This window comes from Ptychodera flava, chromosome 9, assembly GCF_041260155.1.
Source record: "Ptychodera flava strain L36383 chromosome 9, AS_Pfla_20210202, whole genome shotgun sequence".
Taxonomy (NCBI): Eukaryota; Metazoa; Hemichordata; class Enteropneusta; family Ptychoderidae; genus Ptychodera; species Ptychodera flava.
The window spans coordinates 27,779,601-27,795,641 of NC_091936.1; the positions used below are offsets into that span (position 1 = coordinate 27,779,601).

The following is a 16,041-nucleotide window of genomic DNA, read 5'->3' on the forward strand; positions in this document are numbered from 1 at the left end:
TGTTTGTTACATCAGTACGCATATGAAGATGCAATGGACTTGATCGCCAAGTTGCCCACAATAGCAGCAACAATCTACCGTAACTTGTACAGAGAAGGCACATCCATCGGTGCTATCGACACAGACAAGGACTGGTCCCACAACTTTACATCCATGCTTGGCTATGAGGACCCTATGTTCACTGAAGTCATGCGACTCTACCTGACAATCCACAGGTAAGTTATGAGAGAGTCTGGCTGGAGTGAGTCAACAGGCTCATCTCTGTTCATGGTTCTTTGTCTGTGATGATCAGTGCCAAAAGGCGTGATATCCCTCATATTGGACTGTGACCTGTCTGATTAACAGTGCTGAAAGTTTGCAGTGATCTACTATCGTCATGGTGTCATGTAATTGGAGTTTATGTATTTGTTAACTGTGCCTGTTGAAGTGTAGTGAAGATTCTCAAGTATTTGCAGAATATTTGATCAACCTTACATGACACTTTGTAAAGTACAATCAGCTGACACACCTGGAAAATTTTTTTCCAGATAAGAATATGTGTGCATATTTTAAGATAATTGAAGCTCATAAAATTTCGTTAACATTCGCTTAATTTCTAAGCTTCTTCGACAAATAAATAATGCTTTCTTGGTTGAATTGTTGTTAATGAAGTATGTTGAATTGCAATACATATTGTTTTGTCTACAAATAGGAGCATACGACATCACATCAGGGTTGCTACATCTTGATTCTGTAGTTCATCCAATGCAAAGCCCCCAGGCAGTAGATGCATATTCTCAGGCTTAGTAGAACGTGCTTCACTTTAAGAGTTTTAGTCAACTTGAATTTTTTTTCCCTTCACAGTGATCATGAAGGAGGTAACGTCAGTGCACATACATGTCATTTGGTAGGCAGTGCATTGTCAGATCCATACCTTTCCTTCGCCGCCGGTATGAATGGCCTGGCTGGTCCCCTCCATGGTTTGGCTAACCAGGTAGGATATGCAGACACATGTAGAGAGAACCCAGCTTGATTCACAGAAGCATATATAAATAAACTAGGATTGTCACCATTTTGTATATAACAGGTTTTTCTTACATTCTTCTGAAAGTTACCACAGTAAGGCTGTCTATGGAGGCCCCTTAGAAATTTGATTCTGGGACAGTTGACATTGACCTACTGAATATTTAACCTAACCCTTATTCCATAACTCTGTCCCAAATTTTTTTGGTAGGAGATTGTCCAAATGTCTATGAGGTAACTGTCCTGGTGTCAAACATTCAGCATAAGACAAATCGGCAAATGCATTTTGCCATTGAACTCTGTAATTTTTACCTCCCATTTGCCATACATATATGGCAATTGGGAGGTTATATGGTTGAAAAAAGTCTGTATGTGAGATGTCTGTATGTATGTATGTATGTATGTATGTATGTATGTATGTATGTATGTTAGTATGTATGTATGTATGGATGTCTGTCCGTCCAACGCAAAAACTCACGAACCGCTGCACGTATTAAGCTGATTTTTGATGTAGTGATGCCATATGTGGTGTAGATGTGCCGTTGTTAAAATGAACTTTGTAGTCTCATAGATATGCAAATGAGGTAGAAAAAACAGCGAAAATGGTCAAAAATCAATAACTCAGGAACTACTCATCTGATCATTGTCATATTTGGGTTTCAGGTACCTTAGGCCCAACTCATTTAAACATATAGATTTGATGTCAATATTTGAAGCTTTCTATTTTTAATGATTTTTTTCTTTCTTTTTTTGCCATTTTAGTTAAAAATCTTTTTCTCTTAAACAAATGGTCAGATCGCTTTAAAATTTGGCGTGCAGGTGCCTTGTGATAACTCAAAATAGAATTCATCAAAATTATGGCAAAATTTGCATATTTGTATTTTGGGCAATTTTTGCCATTTTTGGTTAAAAAAATATTCTTTGAAACTGTATGCCATTACTTTCTAATTGGGTGTGCAGGTTCCTAGGAGTGACCTGAAGATGACTCTGTGAACTCAAGCTGAAGATTCCAAATTTTGTGGTACTTTTTGTCATGCTTTCAAATTTGGTACTTAGGTGAAATGTAGTAGATCATTCATTCAAAGTCAAGTACTGCCTGTGTGAATGAGCAGATTATGATTGTACTGTTCCAGGCTGAGGTGCTATTTATAGGAATGATGCAATGTTAGACGGTAATTGATGTTTTAACTGAATTTGACTGACACTGTATGTAACTCTTGTACTGTATAAACCCTATCAATTCACCCCCCCCCAAAAAAATAATAAATATGATTTTAAATAAATCAATTAATTAGGAAATCAACAAAACCAAATAATTTTAGTGTAGAATTATTAGAAAGTTCAACTTTTTTGACAGTTCATAGTGAAATGCTTACCATCTTGGAGGATTAAAACATGTAAAGGCAACTTTCCTGAATCCCATCTTTGACATATTCTGAACCAACATTTATTGTGCCCTGTATGTTATCTAAAAGAAATTGCTCATAATAGTTTGTCATGATAGGTTGGTCAAATAAATAGAGATAGAGAAAGTTCTAATTTCCATTTATGGTTGACTTGGTAAGGATAAAATTACTTTTTGAGGAAAAAAATAGAGTGGTCGATTAAAAGAGTGGTCAAAGTGATAGAGTTTTTATGGTAAAGCTTGGCTATAAGATTCCTCATGTTCTATTTTTAGCAATTATGCAATCTGTGTAAACAGTGCAATGAAAGTGTACATGATTCCTTATAATGCTTTTGATGACCTTGAACTTCTTATGTTGCAAACATTTGTCTCTTCTGTGTGCTTTCTCTGAGTACCTACAGGCTCAACTTATTCAACAGAACTTACTTGCAATGTTAATTTGAAAGTTAAAATGTGCTTGGTTAATAGGATGAAATACTGATAAAGATAACCAGCTGAAGATTCTTTATAACCTGACAGATATGCTGTTTTTTAGTCCCCACGGACACCGTCCGGGGGACTTATAGGTTTGGTCATGTCCGTGCGTCCGTGCGTGCGTCCGTGTGTGCGTGCGTGCGTCCGTCCGTCCGTCCGTTCACCCAGATATCTCAGAGATGCCTGGAGCGATTTCGTTCAAACTTGTACAAGGATAGTAACCTACCTCATACAGATGCACGTCGATTTGTTTCACAATGCGATCAATTTGGCCGTGTTAGGGGACTTTTTAGTTTTCACCTCCATAGACTCCCATGTATAAGGCAGTCTCCATAGACTCCCATGTATAAGGCAGTCCATAGACTCCCATGTATAAGGCAGTCCATAGACTCCCATGTATAAGGCAGTCCATAGACACCATGTATAAGGCAGTCCATAGACTCCCATGTATAAGGCCAAGAAAAATAAAAATTTAGTTTCTCATCGTATTCATATTGCAAAAAGGATGCAGTGACACAGTTTTTAGTGCCCACAGATAAAGTCCAGGGGGCTTATAGATTGGGTCATGTCCGTCCGTGAGTCCATCCGTTCACACAGATATCTCAGACACTTTGACAAAATGTCACGTGACCTTGGTGACCTTTGACCTTGAATATACATATTTGTCCGTAACTCAGTAACCACAAGTGCTAAACCTTTCGTATATGGTATGATGGGACACCCTATGACGCCACATATTGTACCTCACATTAATTATGCACCTATCTAATTTTGAGCAAGCCAATAGACTTAGAGGTCTGATTTTTGGTATATATGGATAACTTAGCACTACAATTTTTTGACAAAGTGTCATGTGACCTTGGTGACCTTTGACCTCAAATATACATATTTGTCCATAACTCAGTAACCAAAATGCTACACCCTTCATATTTGGTATGATGGGACACCTTATGACGCCACATATTGTACCTCATTAATTATGTGCATATCTAATTTTGAGCATGCCAATAGAGCCAAAGGTCTGATTTTTGGTATGTAGGGATAACTTAGCAATACAATTTTTTTGACAAAATGTCACATGACCTCAATGACCTTTGACCTCAAATATACATATTTGTCACGTAACTCAGTAACCACAAGTGCTACACTCTTCATATTTGTATGATGGGACATGACGCCACATATTGTACTTCATTAATTATGCACCTATCTAATTTTGAGCGAGCCAATAGAGCTAGAGGTCTGATTTTTGGTATATAGGGATAACTTAGCAATACAATTTTTTTGACAAAATGTCACGTGACCTCGGTGACCTTTGACCTCAAATATACATATTTGTCCATAACTCAGTAACCACAAGTGCTACACCCTTCATATTTGGTATGATGGGACACCTTATGAGCCACATATTGTACCTCATTAATTATGCGCACATCTAATTTTGAGCGAGCCAATAGAGCTAGATGTCTGATTTTTGGTATATAGGGATAACTTATCAAGACAATATTTTTTAAAATGTCACGTGACCTCGGTGACCTTTGACCTCAAATATACATATTGTCCATAACTCAGTAACCACAAGTGCTACACCCTTCATATTTGGTATGATGGGACACCTTATGACGCCACATATTGTACCTCATTAATTATGTGCATATCTAATTTTCAGCGAGCCAATAGAGCTAGATGTATGATTTTTGGTATTTAGGGATAGACTAAAGGATAGACATTGTTTGACAAAATGTCATGTGACCTCGATAACCTTTTACCTAAAATACACGATTATGTCAAAAAATAAGTAATCACAAGTGCTATGTCCTTTAATTTAGTAGGATGGGAGACCTTATGACAACACATGCTTTACCTCATTAATTATGTACATATATAATTGTGGGCAAGCCAATAGAGCTTGAGGTCTGAATTTTGGCATATATGGATTAATTAGCAATACAATTTTTTTTTCAAAATGTCACGTGACCTTGATGACCTTTGACCTTGATTATGCATATATATGCATAACTCAGTAACCACAAGTTCTTTACGCTTCAATTTTGATAGGATAATAGACCTTAAGATGTAACATCTTGTACCTCATTTATTATGCGCATATGTATTTCTTGGCTGGCCAATACAGCTAGAGGTCTGATCTTTTTTCCCGATTTAGAACCATAACTTAGACATGCCTCTTGTTTCAAATTTGGAACAATGACATAGACCTATGTGCCCATTCATCTGAACATATACACTCCAGTGATACTTGTTAATGACCACATTTCCCTGCCCCATCAAGACTAATACTCCTAGTACAAGTGGGGACTATGTCATTGTCAATGACTTGTTATGATGTAATCTTGATAAGCAAGTCTTGTTTACTTTAATTAGAATGTAATTAACTCTCGTTTATATTATTACAAGCAGTAGTATTAAGTTGAACAAGCTGATATTGACAAGTTGGTCGGCTGTTGGAGGTTAAAAGCTGTAAAAATAAATGTATGCATGTATGCATGTCTATCTGTCTGTCCGTCTGTCTGTCTGTCTGTCTGTATGTATGTATGTTAGTTAGTATGTGCGGATGTATGTCTGTCCACATTAAAAACTCCTAAATCGCAGCACCTACCATCTTAGTATTTGGTGGACAGATGCACCCAGGGGTGGAGATGTGAATTTGTAGAAATAAACATGTCAAAGTCAAAAATATGCAAATGAAGGGGGAAAAAGGAAAAATCCTGCAAATTGCTAAAACTCTGTAACCACTGGCCAGATTTGGTTGAAACTTGGTATGTAGGCTCTTTATAGTGACTTTAGTTGCATTTTTTCAAATTGTGATGAAATTTTGAAAGTTGTATTTTTTGGGCGATTTTCCTGTTTTTTGTCAAAAAATCTTATTTTCTGAAAGTGCTCATCCCATTGCCTTGAAAACTTGTATGTATGATCCTAGGGTTGGCCTTTGTCAGATATGTTCAAATTGTGGTGAAATTTTCATATTTGTATTTTTTGGGGCAATTTTCCCCATTTTTTGTCAAAAAATCATTTTCTCCCAAAGTATTTGTTGGATTGCTTTAAAACATGATAGTCTTGATCCTAGGGTTGTTTTCTGTCTGATGTGTAAAAGTCAATATGAGATGGAGCATTTCATATTGCTGGGGTATAAGATTAATTTGGACTTGCAATAGAATTTTCTTAGTCAACCTGTAAGAATGCAATGTCATGTGTGTACTAGTACTTAGTATCTCTGTAAAATGGGAGGACAGTGTCATTGACACTATTTTTTAATGAAGTGTTTCAGGAGAGTTGCAGTGTTGTCAACCCGTGCATCATGACAAAAGCAGATTTTCTCAGTATTCTAAGGATAATTTTGAGGTGTCCTGCCCTTTAAATGCTTCTGTAATTTGAACATTGTATAGGGACTAGATTTAAACAAGGATAGTGTATACATCTGACAACATGCATCTGAAAGTGTGGCGTACGTAGAAGTGTTCCCATCATGCAACTTCAGATACTCCATAAAGGACAAGCAGCCAACACATCTCCAAACGTCTATCCTATAATCATAAAGGGTATTACTGCAATAAGTACTGTCTTGCTTAACTTGACCATCCTTAGTAATTTCGTGCCAATTTTTTTCCAATTTCAGGAAGTGCTGTTGTGGCTGGAAGACCTTCAAAAGGAAATTGGTGACGATGTATCCGATGAGTTCCTTCGAGATTTCATCTGGAACACACTGAAATCTGGACAGGTATGTGAAAACGAAATGAAAGGGTGACAGTACTTGGAAACATGAATTGTTCATTTGATATGATCCAACATAGCCACCTGGCGGCTATTTTGTTTTAATTTTCGCCAGGCTGGAGCCATAACTTAAATTTATCAAGACAAATTTCATTTAAAGTGCACACAAAGACAAGTTGTCATGACAATATATACCAATGCGTACCAGTCACACATTCTAATTGGTGCATTATTGTGAATTCAGTTACATCAACCAAATCACCTAAACTACACGTTGGGACTGTGTCATTAAAAAATGTCATTAAAAATGACTTGTTATAGATGCATGCATTGAGTGACTGATGACATGTATGTCTTTCTTTTGTTGTAGGTTGTGCCAGGTTATGGCCACGCTGTCCTTCGTCAGACAGATCCACGTTACCTGGTCCAGCGTGAGTTCTGCCTGAAACACTTGCCGGAAGACAAGCTGTTCAGACTGGTGTCTCAGTTGTTCAAGATGGTTCCAGACATCCTGATTGAGCAGGGCAAAGCCAAGAACCCCTGGCCCAATGTGGACGCCCATAGTGGTGTACTTCTTACAGTAAGTTGAATGATATGGCCATATTGTACATGAAATTTGATGTCCGTTTGGTCCATAATTATCAAAAAATTGCAGAAAAATTTATAAAACTTGGTAAAATGTTGCACTGAAATTTTGGTGGGAAAAATTACAGCACCCAAAGAGTTAATGTCATTCTATGGTATTAATGCTGCTTATCAGAACTGCTCTTTGCAAGACTTTTGCTGCTAAGAAGCATATCTGAAAGCCTATCGTCTTGTCTGCAGATGCAAGATTGCTTTAGCGTCATGCCACGAGTTTATAATGCCAACGTTCTCAGTGCATGTTCACTTTGTCATTTCTTATTAAAAATAATCTTCCTCTCTCATAAAGCTCTCCATGTGTACAAACTACAGTGCCTTTTTTCTCACATCTGACGAAGTATTTATCCCCCTCTGTTTGAATTTCAGCACTATGGCATGCATGAGATGAACTACTACACAGTATTATTCGGAGTATCACGTGCCCTTGGTTGCATGTCGTCGTACATCTGGTCAAGAGCGATGGGTTTGCCAATCGAACGCCCAAAGTCTCTCACCACAATCGGTCTCCAAGAACTTGTCGGTGCGAAAAAATAATTCACACAACCCTTGAGACTTTTTGGTGTTACAAGCAGCTGTAAGGCTTTGTAGCATAAAACCAAATGATGTAGATAAAATAAAGTTTGTTGTGTTAAATATTCCTGCTGAAATCAGTCTTTGAAATAAGTGATTTTTTAATCCAAATAAATTTTGTTGGGCTTCTGTTTGCTCTGAACAACAGTGCTTACTTTGACTATTGGAATTCACTGGAGCTGTCACACAAGATTGTAACGTTGCTTGAGTTCTCTTTAGCAGTGTTATAATGATTTGTTTACTACCTAATAGGCACATACAAAATAGTTCCCAGGAAGATGGTTGTCAATGATAAATTATATGACTAATTGTTCATGTTTGATTCGCGTGATTGCTGTATGTGGATTAATTTTCAAAATGATCTCAAACTGCAAGTTTACAAGTGCAAGGAATTTGAAGCATATTTTAGAACTTTGAACATGTCGCTGTACTTCTGAACTTGTGTTGTTTGTAAAGAAAAGATTTCCATGCCATTCAACGACAGTGGAAATAAAGACTCAGAAATCTTCAAAATCAAAGCACATTTACTTTCTCTTGTTGCACAATGGCTGCCTGTATAAAGCAGACTTTATTTTAGAGTTTGTGTCATTTCTGTAGAAGTACCGTCACTTTTTTGAAGTGCTTTAAAGTTTTCAAGGGTAACTTTGTGTAATGTCAATGTCAAGGGTAATATTGTCTAATTTCAATTCTAATTCAAATTAACCACATTGAATATTAAAAAACAATGTATCAGGGTGAAGACTAAGGACAAAGTACTACTGATAGCACGTCGTGTAGTTGGCAAAAAAGCCTGACATTTGCTCTTCTTGTGATAGATTGTTGTTTGGTCTTGATTCACACCTCGGTACTAGCTCAGATAGTTAAAAAACACAGAGGGCGCTGTGGCGTACCAATGACTTCAGCATTCAAAGGGTTAATACAAAATTGTATTAACTGTAAATACCAGTCCAAATGGTATTTGAGAATTTTCTCCTTTTTTTTGCAAACATAGAGAAAAACAACATTACGTAGATATTTCATTACAACTTCTGTCAGAATAGAACTTCTGTGCATGTATTTTACAATGCAACACTATGTTTTGCTTGAAAGTGATGAAGTATTTTCAAATAATTTCGCCATACATATGGATTTGAAAAACACTTTCCTTACAGGACATAGACCTATGCAAGCCTCTTTCATGAACTGCAGCTCGATGCAGTGAGTACCTTCTGATAAATATTTTGTTCTACCCGTTTCAGAAACTGCCCTTTGTGGTTTGAATGCAACCGGGATATTTTTACATCTCAAAAAACCAGCAAAATACTAGAATAGCTCACCAAAATAATCAGTTGATCACAAAACACATATAAGTAGCTTGTATAACACAAATTCACAATAGATAAGTTTTCTATGACTTGACCATAGTTTCATTGAAAAAGGCCCCTTGCAAAAGATATGTAAGTTGTAAATAAAGTGCCTTTTTGTTATCAATGCCTGAAGAAGACGCACAACATCAGCATGTGAAAATAAAATGATATAGTCATGTTATCTAGATTACGATGTAGTATGAATGTTCTGTTGTGAAACCCTCCCTTCTTGCTTATCCATACCACACTATGTATTGTGTGTAGAATAATAGTAATGGTGTTTGTGAAGATTTGAAGTAATGCTCATTAATAATAAGAAATGTCATGGGACAGTTTGCATTGCCGTGATCCAGACAAAGTGATAGCATGCAAGTCTGTCTACTTGTGCAGTACCTTTCCTGTCCTGAAAATATTTTATATAACAGTGTTTCACAAGTAGTAAAAAGCTAATCGGGATATCGCAGTCTTTTGTGGCGTATAATGTGACCCTATATAAGGACCGTATTCCTCCATATTGAAGACACCAATGTGAAAATGGCTGCCGTTTCTCCCTGTAAAATGCCAATCTGTGATGGTAAATCAGAAAGGTGCAGGTATGAACAAATCCGTTTATAATATGTTGGTCGCCAGAACCATTACTAGCGTCTTGGTATTATGATCCTGTGTTCCATGCAAATTAGAACGACGGTGAAGTGGTATCTCTAGTCTACTTTACACATCTTGTCACACTAGTGGAATGTACACATTTATTCACACTATTGGAAAGAAAAATCTGACAGCTTGATTGTCGTCCACTGTGTACTTCAGATGTGCCAAATCCTTACAATGTGATTGACCTTTGCTTGGTGATAGACTGGAGGAAGGCCAGCTTTCAGGAATCCCATTTTTCCCACCTTGGATAATGACGTTATTAATATTACTGTGTCACTGGTATGTATATGTATTGAGGAGAACAGCAATAAACTGAATTTGAAATAAGCAACTTTTGCTGGAACTTTGTTTTAAACACTGCCTGTGCCACTAGATCTTGCATCACAGTTTTTGCATCAAAATCTCTGCTCTTGGTTACTTTGATGCAAGACCTAACACACTGATATAGTAATGCATGTGACAGACAAAGTTTGCTACTTTACTATGGCTGTGTGGCTGGCATTTCCCAGGTATTTCCTACCGTTAACCGAGCATAGAATGACACCAAATGGGCAGATTGCAGCAGTCTAGTCTGTGATTCAATGATAGGAAATGCATCTTAAAATATGTAATCAGCCCTAGAGAAACAATGCCATATGCTTGAAAGACTTCTTTGTTTTTTGTGAACTTACAATAGACACCAAGCTGGTTATTCTTTACTATCAAATGACGTCACGTGCGTATTTCGAATTTCCAGCTGACAGGATATGTGCGCGTTCCACGTACAGAATGCAATACTACAGCGCGCGGTCGATAACACCATGACGATCGAGTAATGTACAGCAGTCATCATGCCTGATACATGTTACGTCTTTAGCTGTACAAACCGATAATGGGGAAGTTTGAAAGATATTATTTAGGATACCGAAGGAAGTTGTACATAAGGGTGAAAAATCAAGAAAGTTGAGTAGACTACGGCGTGATAAAGAGGCTTGTCAATCTGTCGGCGTCTGGTGCCATATTGTTTTGCCCGTCACTTGGTAACAACAATGCCGTGAGTCGCTTGTCCAGGTCACGTGGTTGATAGCAAAGAATACATCATTTATCTCTATGTTGAACAAGCACTCAAAATCACTTGACATGGCAGATTTGCATATATCCATATATGGTGAAAAGGCGTACCAGCCATGAGTATATGTTTAGCTACAGAACATCAATGACACATTACATTTTTTAGCATGCTATTATTACATGCTACAACCCCAAATGGAAAAGACTGATTGGTTACTACTACTGTCACCAAATTTCAGTGGTTTGCATTGTCCAGCATTCTCTGATCCAGGACAAAACAAACAAAATTTACTCAAGTAGAAAAGTGCAGTGGTCTCAAGGTATGTTGTTTTGATGATGGTACAGGAGGCATTCTATAATTGTTGAGTTTAGGGTTAATGTTAATTCACCAGGAAGTTGGAGCAACAGCATATTTCACATAGAGCATGTGTGGACAATGTCTACATAATTGAAAGTACGGTAAAGTAAAAAGGTTGTATGTTATAATAAATGTGTCGAAACTTTTGTGTATATGTGGAGTGGGGAAAAATGACTATTTGTTGCCGAATCAATCTGATTAAAATCAGATGTAGAGTACAGTGACGTCTTTACTTATGCGGTATAGTAGTGAGAGGCGACAGCAAGAGAATACCGCTTAAGTAAAGACGTCGCCATACTCTATATCTGATTTTAATCAGGTTGTTGCTGAATATACAGCATAATGTTTAAAACTATCAAATAAGTAACTTTTGCAATCATATAATGGAATGTTGTAGGTATTTGCACATGATTAAAGATTCACTTATATCTGGAAAAAGGATATGAAGGAGAAACATCATCTCACTGGCCCAAAATTTTGTGAAAGTCATGTTTCAAACTAACTGTCCCGGGACTGACATGCATGCATATATTTCTGTTACTCAAATATAAATCAGTGAATAAAATTTACCAATTTAGTTTAAATTCTGGCCAGTCTTGATCAATTTATGATTATCCTGGAATGTTCTTTCAAATTTCTGGAAATCAAAACCTTTGAGGGTCTCCCCATACATTCTGTTGTTGAAATCCGGATGTGAACAACAATCATGGTAACCACTTTAAAACTGAACTGGTTTCAAATCCTGAGAACATTTTTCATCTGATCTTGGGAGGCTCTACTGTAAATTACACTGCATTAACACTGAAACACCTGGTAAAAGTTTTGCCATAGACTGTGCTACTGGTGTGAGTCAGAGTAATAACCGATGATCTGCGTCTGAAAAAGTCAACTCCACAGAGCTTCCAAGCAATGTGGAGAACATGGGGTTGCTAATAGGCACAGTCAGCTGATCTTCAGTGTAAATGTAGGCTTGCACATGCAGTCATTATGTTTATGAATTTGCATTGGGTAAACAGGTATGCTGTCAGATACACAAATAAGTGGAGGCTGCGAAGCCAACTTTTGTGAGACCACAGATAGAAACAGATGTAGGCAACATAAGGTGATGGAGCAAGACTTTTCGGCTTAGGCATAACCCTTTGATGAATTTTGCCCCTTACAGCAATGATTTTTGTGTGCAAAGCATAAGAAATCAAGTGATTTTTAACAACTTGTGTCATCTTGGGCTCAAAAAAGATTTCAAAGGTTATAATCAAACCTTCAACTTTCTCAAATGACAGAAATTTTGGCACCAATTAGCTGTTAATTAAAACAGATTGCTGGAAAATTCTGGCCAGATCAATACATGTTGAAGACATGTTCGGTATAACATATTGGCAATGGTAGTTAAAAGCTTCCAAGGGGCAGAAAAAAAGAGAAGAAATTTCCTTACTTTTGCTTATCTGTAATGTTTATTGTTCTAGTAAATACTTGACAATACACCAGGTAAGAAAAAAAGCCTAAAAAACTCTAACAGAAATCCACACAGAGAGCTACAACTATCAACAGTCAATTGCTAGAAATTGAACACAATGTTTGAAGTTACAGACTGGTCCACTCTGCATCTGGATTCTTCTCTGTCTTTTGTAATAATATTACAGACAAATATAAAACTTCCTCTGGTTTCTTTAATTTATTTATGCATTTTGTTGTTTCTTTGAATGTTAGGACGACTCTCCTTCATATTTTGCCAAAATGTCTCCATCTCTGAAAAGATGATATTCCTATGAAACAGAAAAAAGAAAAAGATATTTATTTCTGGCAGTTATTGTAAAGAGCCCATGGTAGAAAAAATTACAATATAGTTCTTGTGAAACACACCACTGACAAAGAAACATAACGAATGAATCCAGAAAGGTCTGTAACAAGAATCTATTATCAATGAATTGAGTGGAACAGATAACGACGCCAATCGAGACATGTTATAGCATGCAGAACTCTAACAATTACTCATTGCTACCCAAGCGCCCTCTACATGAAAAGTGAAAAAATCTGTCTTGTAGAAAGAGGTTGTTTGCAAATATCCCACATTTTCAGCAAACCTGCCATTGAAACATCTTGTGGCTGTCTGTCACCATTGAATGCTTGTGTCTAAATATTAAACAATGCTCTGAAGGCGAGATGCCTGTTCAACTCCTATTTATATGCTCTGGAGGGTTAATAACGTATCCTGTATTGAAAAGTTGGTCAAAATAATTTCTTGTGGATTAACACTAAAAACACTGTGACTAAAACACATAACTATGAAACAAAGACTACAACTGTAATATCACTTACTTTTTCATCTAATGTGATCTTAGTTCCACCATACTCTGGTAAAAGTACCCTGTCTCCTACATTTACACTCATTGGAAGAAGGCTGCCTGCCTACAAATCCAATAAAAATTAAAATCAATGTTAACACTCAACTTGAATAGGACTTAAAAACATCTTTTTATTTATTATTTTTAAGATGAATGGCCAAAGAGAACTGGAAATTCTCTCCAGTTGCAAAAATGCATATTTGTTATGAACTTATGATGAATGAATTTGTTTTTTATTGTTAATCAGGTTCACAAATATCTTTGACCAAGTCTAAAACTAATATGACAGCGTGGGAGAGTGGTCAATAATGAAAATAACCATAGCCACATAATCTAGCTGCATTTTCACAATTTGATTCCAAGGGTAAAAGTGCCTACATTGCATAGTTTATACATTAATTGGTTTCCTTGGTTCTCTTTTGTGAGTTATTGAACCTCTACATATGAACTTGTGCACCGGGTGAAAAAGAACATAATGTTTACTATTGGACCAATGGATTGAGACTAAATTCAATCAAACTGTAATTCACTGCCTCATTGGCATATTAGCGTTCTTTGAAATGTACATTATTTATTAAATTATGAAATAAAGTGAACCAAACTGGAAGTTTACCGGTTACTCTTTTTGGTCATATTTACCTCATTCCTGATGCCTGGTCCAACAGCTACCACTTTAGCGTCCAACACTTTGCCAATTGCCTTCTCTGGTAACATGATACCACCCTTTGTTCTAACCTCTGGCGCAAATCTTTCCACCAGGACCCTGTCAAGCAGTGGTTTAAACCTCCTCAATACGCTCTGGTTGAGAGAAAGAGATGATTTAACACAGTGTAGGTTATGTAAAGGTGTAATAGGGTGTTTAATTAAAAGAGGGGGAGAGATGAGATTATGTATAAGGATTTAGTTATTTCAAAGGTGTGTATTCTACTGCTGGGAATACTTGCTCAGGGTCAGAAAGCATGCAACTTTTTTGTCTCTGTACAAATTTGCGAGATAAAATTTGGTATACTAAAAAACACTGATCCTTTCATTGATGAGATATACATTGCAGAGTACAGCCTCTAAAAAGTTGTTTTCACAAAATATGCAGTCTTTTATGAATAGGCACATAAATGTTGTAAAAACATGTCCATAGCTTAGAAACTGACAAAGTAAACTACATTTCCAGTGAATACCGGTACAGACAACAGAATGAAATATGTTACAATGTAAGGACATCCATCCCTAACTGTAAGAGTAAATGACAACCAATCATATGTATCATGATATGCATTTTACAGTCCACATTTAACAGAATCATCTTAATTGTGCAGACTCAAATTTGATTAAAGAAATATTGCAATTCACAGTAATGTGACTCATGACAAATTATCTATGCCTTCAAACGTTAAATATCACGATGATCTTTGATAAAGCATAGTTTAATAACGGTGATACAACCTCAACTTCAACCGCACGCTATTTCAATAATACTGTAGTACTTATTTACATGGCCTGAAAATCCCATTGGCAGCTACTTCACACTGTGTCAGTGTGGGGAACACGCTATATACTGTAGCAATGCATAGCATTAACTGATCATGGAGCAAGTAAAAGCATAGACAGTAGAAGCGTCTACATTCTAAAGTGACCGCTGCACGTGGTATCTGTTATCACAATTATAGTTTTACAAGCGGCATTATCACCAAACTCGTCAGTTCATATCTCCGTGATCTTTGGCCAAAACCTGCAGTTTGTGAGGTGAGGGAGGGTTCAACTTGCATCCCCTAACAATGTGTCGGTCTCCCTAGCGTACCAGAAAAGTTTCATCAAATCGCACGACTTGATTTGAAGCCGGTTGAAAGAGATTTGATTTGTCGTCGCGCCGTCAAAGAATAAACATTTAAAACAAGTTCCTGTTTATGCAGTCTCAATCTGGTTCCTTATTACATTAGTATCGCGCATTTACAGCCTTCAATGGGCAAACTTACCATTGTTGCAAGTTCAAGAATCCACACTACGCACTGGCCTGTACCCCGTGAGTTTCGCTGGTTAGAGTATAATCCACATGGCCAAGTCTGAGCCTGCGCAGTGACACACTCGTAAGGAGAATTGAGTTTTGATCTAGAGAACACTGGTATCTTCTGTCGCATTTTCGATATTTGAGCCTTTATTCTTGCCAAAAAAGTTAAAAATTTCTTGCATTTACAATTTTCTTCATGAATCTTCAAAAGATTCTATGCTTTTGCTTTATTCGGTAAAATGGATATATTACACAAGGTCTGAGTCTGGAGGATTCTAGAAAGACGGCCCTTACATCTGTATGATGGAATACCACCCTGCCTACTTTTTCAAAACACAGAGAAATTAAGAAACATTTGATTCTACTTTACTATAACTAAATAATTTGCCTTAATTCAGTGTTGTAGTGAATATGGGGAAGTTTTTCTTTTCGAATTGCGGTTTATGATGCATTCATTTCATTATATTTGC

General features: G+C 36.9%; 2 protein-coding genes across 3 annotated transcripts in view; one reads left to right on the top strand and one right to left on the bottom strand.

Moving 5' to 3' along the window:
• Positions 1-9,355, top strand: part of LOC139140533 (probable citrate synthase 1, mitochondrial) — a 22,678-nt gene extending 13,323 nt beyond the window's left edge. Inside the window, exons 6-10 of the mRNA XM_070709865.1 lie at positions 16-215; positions 844-973; positions 6,516-6,617; positions 6,981-7,190; positions 7,619-9,355. Coding sequence (XP_070565966.1) covers positions 16-215; positions 844-973; positions 6,516-6,617; positions 6,981-7,190; positions 7,619-7,786 — 810 coding nt within the window. The 3' untranslated portion in view covers positions 7,787-9,355. The remainder of the gene's footprint in view (positions 1-15; positions 216-843; positions 974-6,515; positions 6,618-6,980; positions 7,191-7,618) is intronic.
• A 3,304-nt stretch (positions 9,356-12,659) lies between these two features.
• On the bottom strand, positions 12,660-15,716 carry LOC139140538 (10 kDa heat shock protein, mitochondrial-like). 2 transcript variants are annotated; one of them, XM_070709873.1, is made up of 4 exons: positions 15,540-15,716; positions 14,209-14,367; positions 13,544-13,633; positions 12,660-12,990 (listed from the first exon to the last, which is right to left on the bottom strand). In XM_070709873.1, the coding sequence occupies exons 1-4, from the start codon at positions 15,699-15,701 to the stop codon at positions 12,931-12,933; spliced, it is 471 nt and encodes a 156-aa protein (XP_070565974.1). In that variant the 5' UTR covers positions 15,702-15,716; the 3' UTR covers positions 12,660-12,930. The 2 variants fall into 2 exon arrangements, with proteins under 2 accessions (XP_070565974.1, XP_070565975.1); XM_070709874.1 differs by lacking the exon at positions 15,540-15,716 and adding an exon at positions 15,059-15,091.
• Positions 15,717-16,041: the final 325 nt, after the last annotated feature.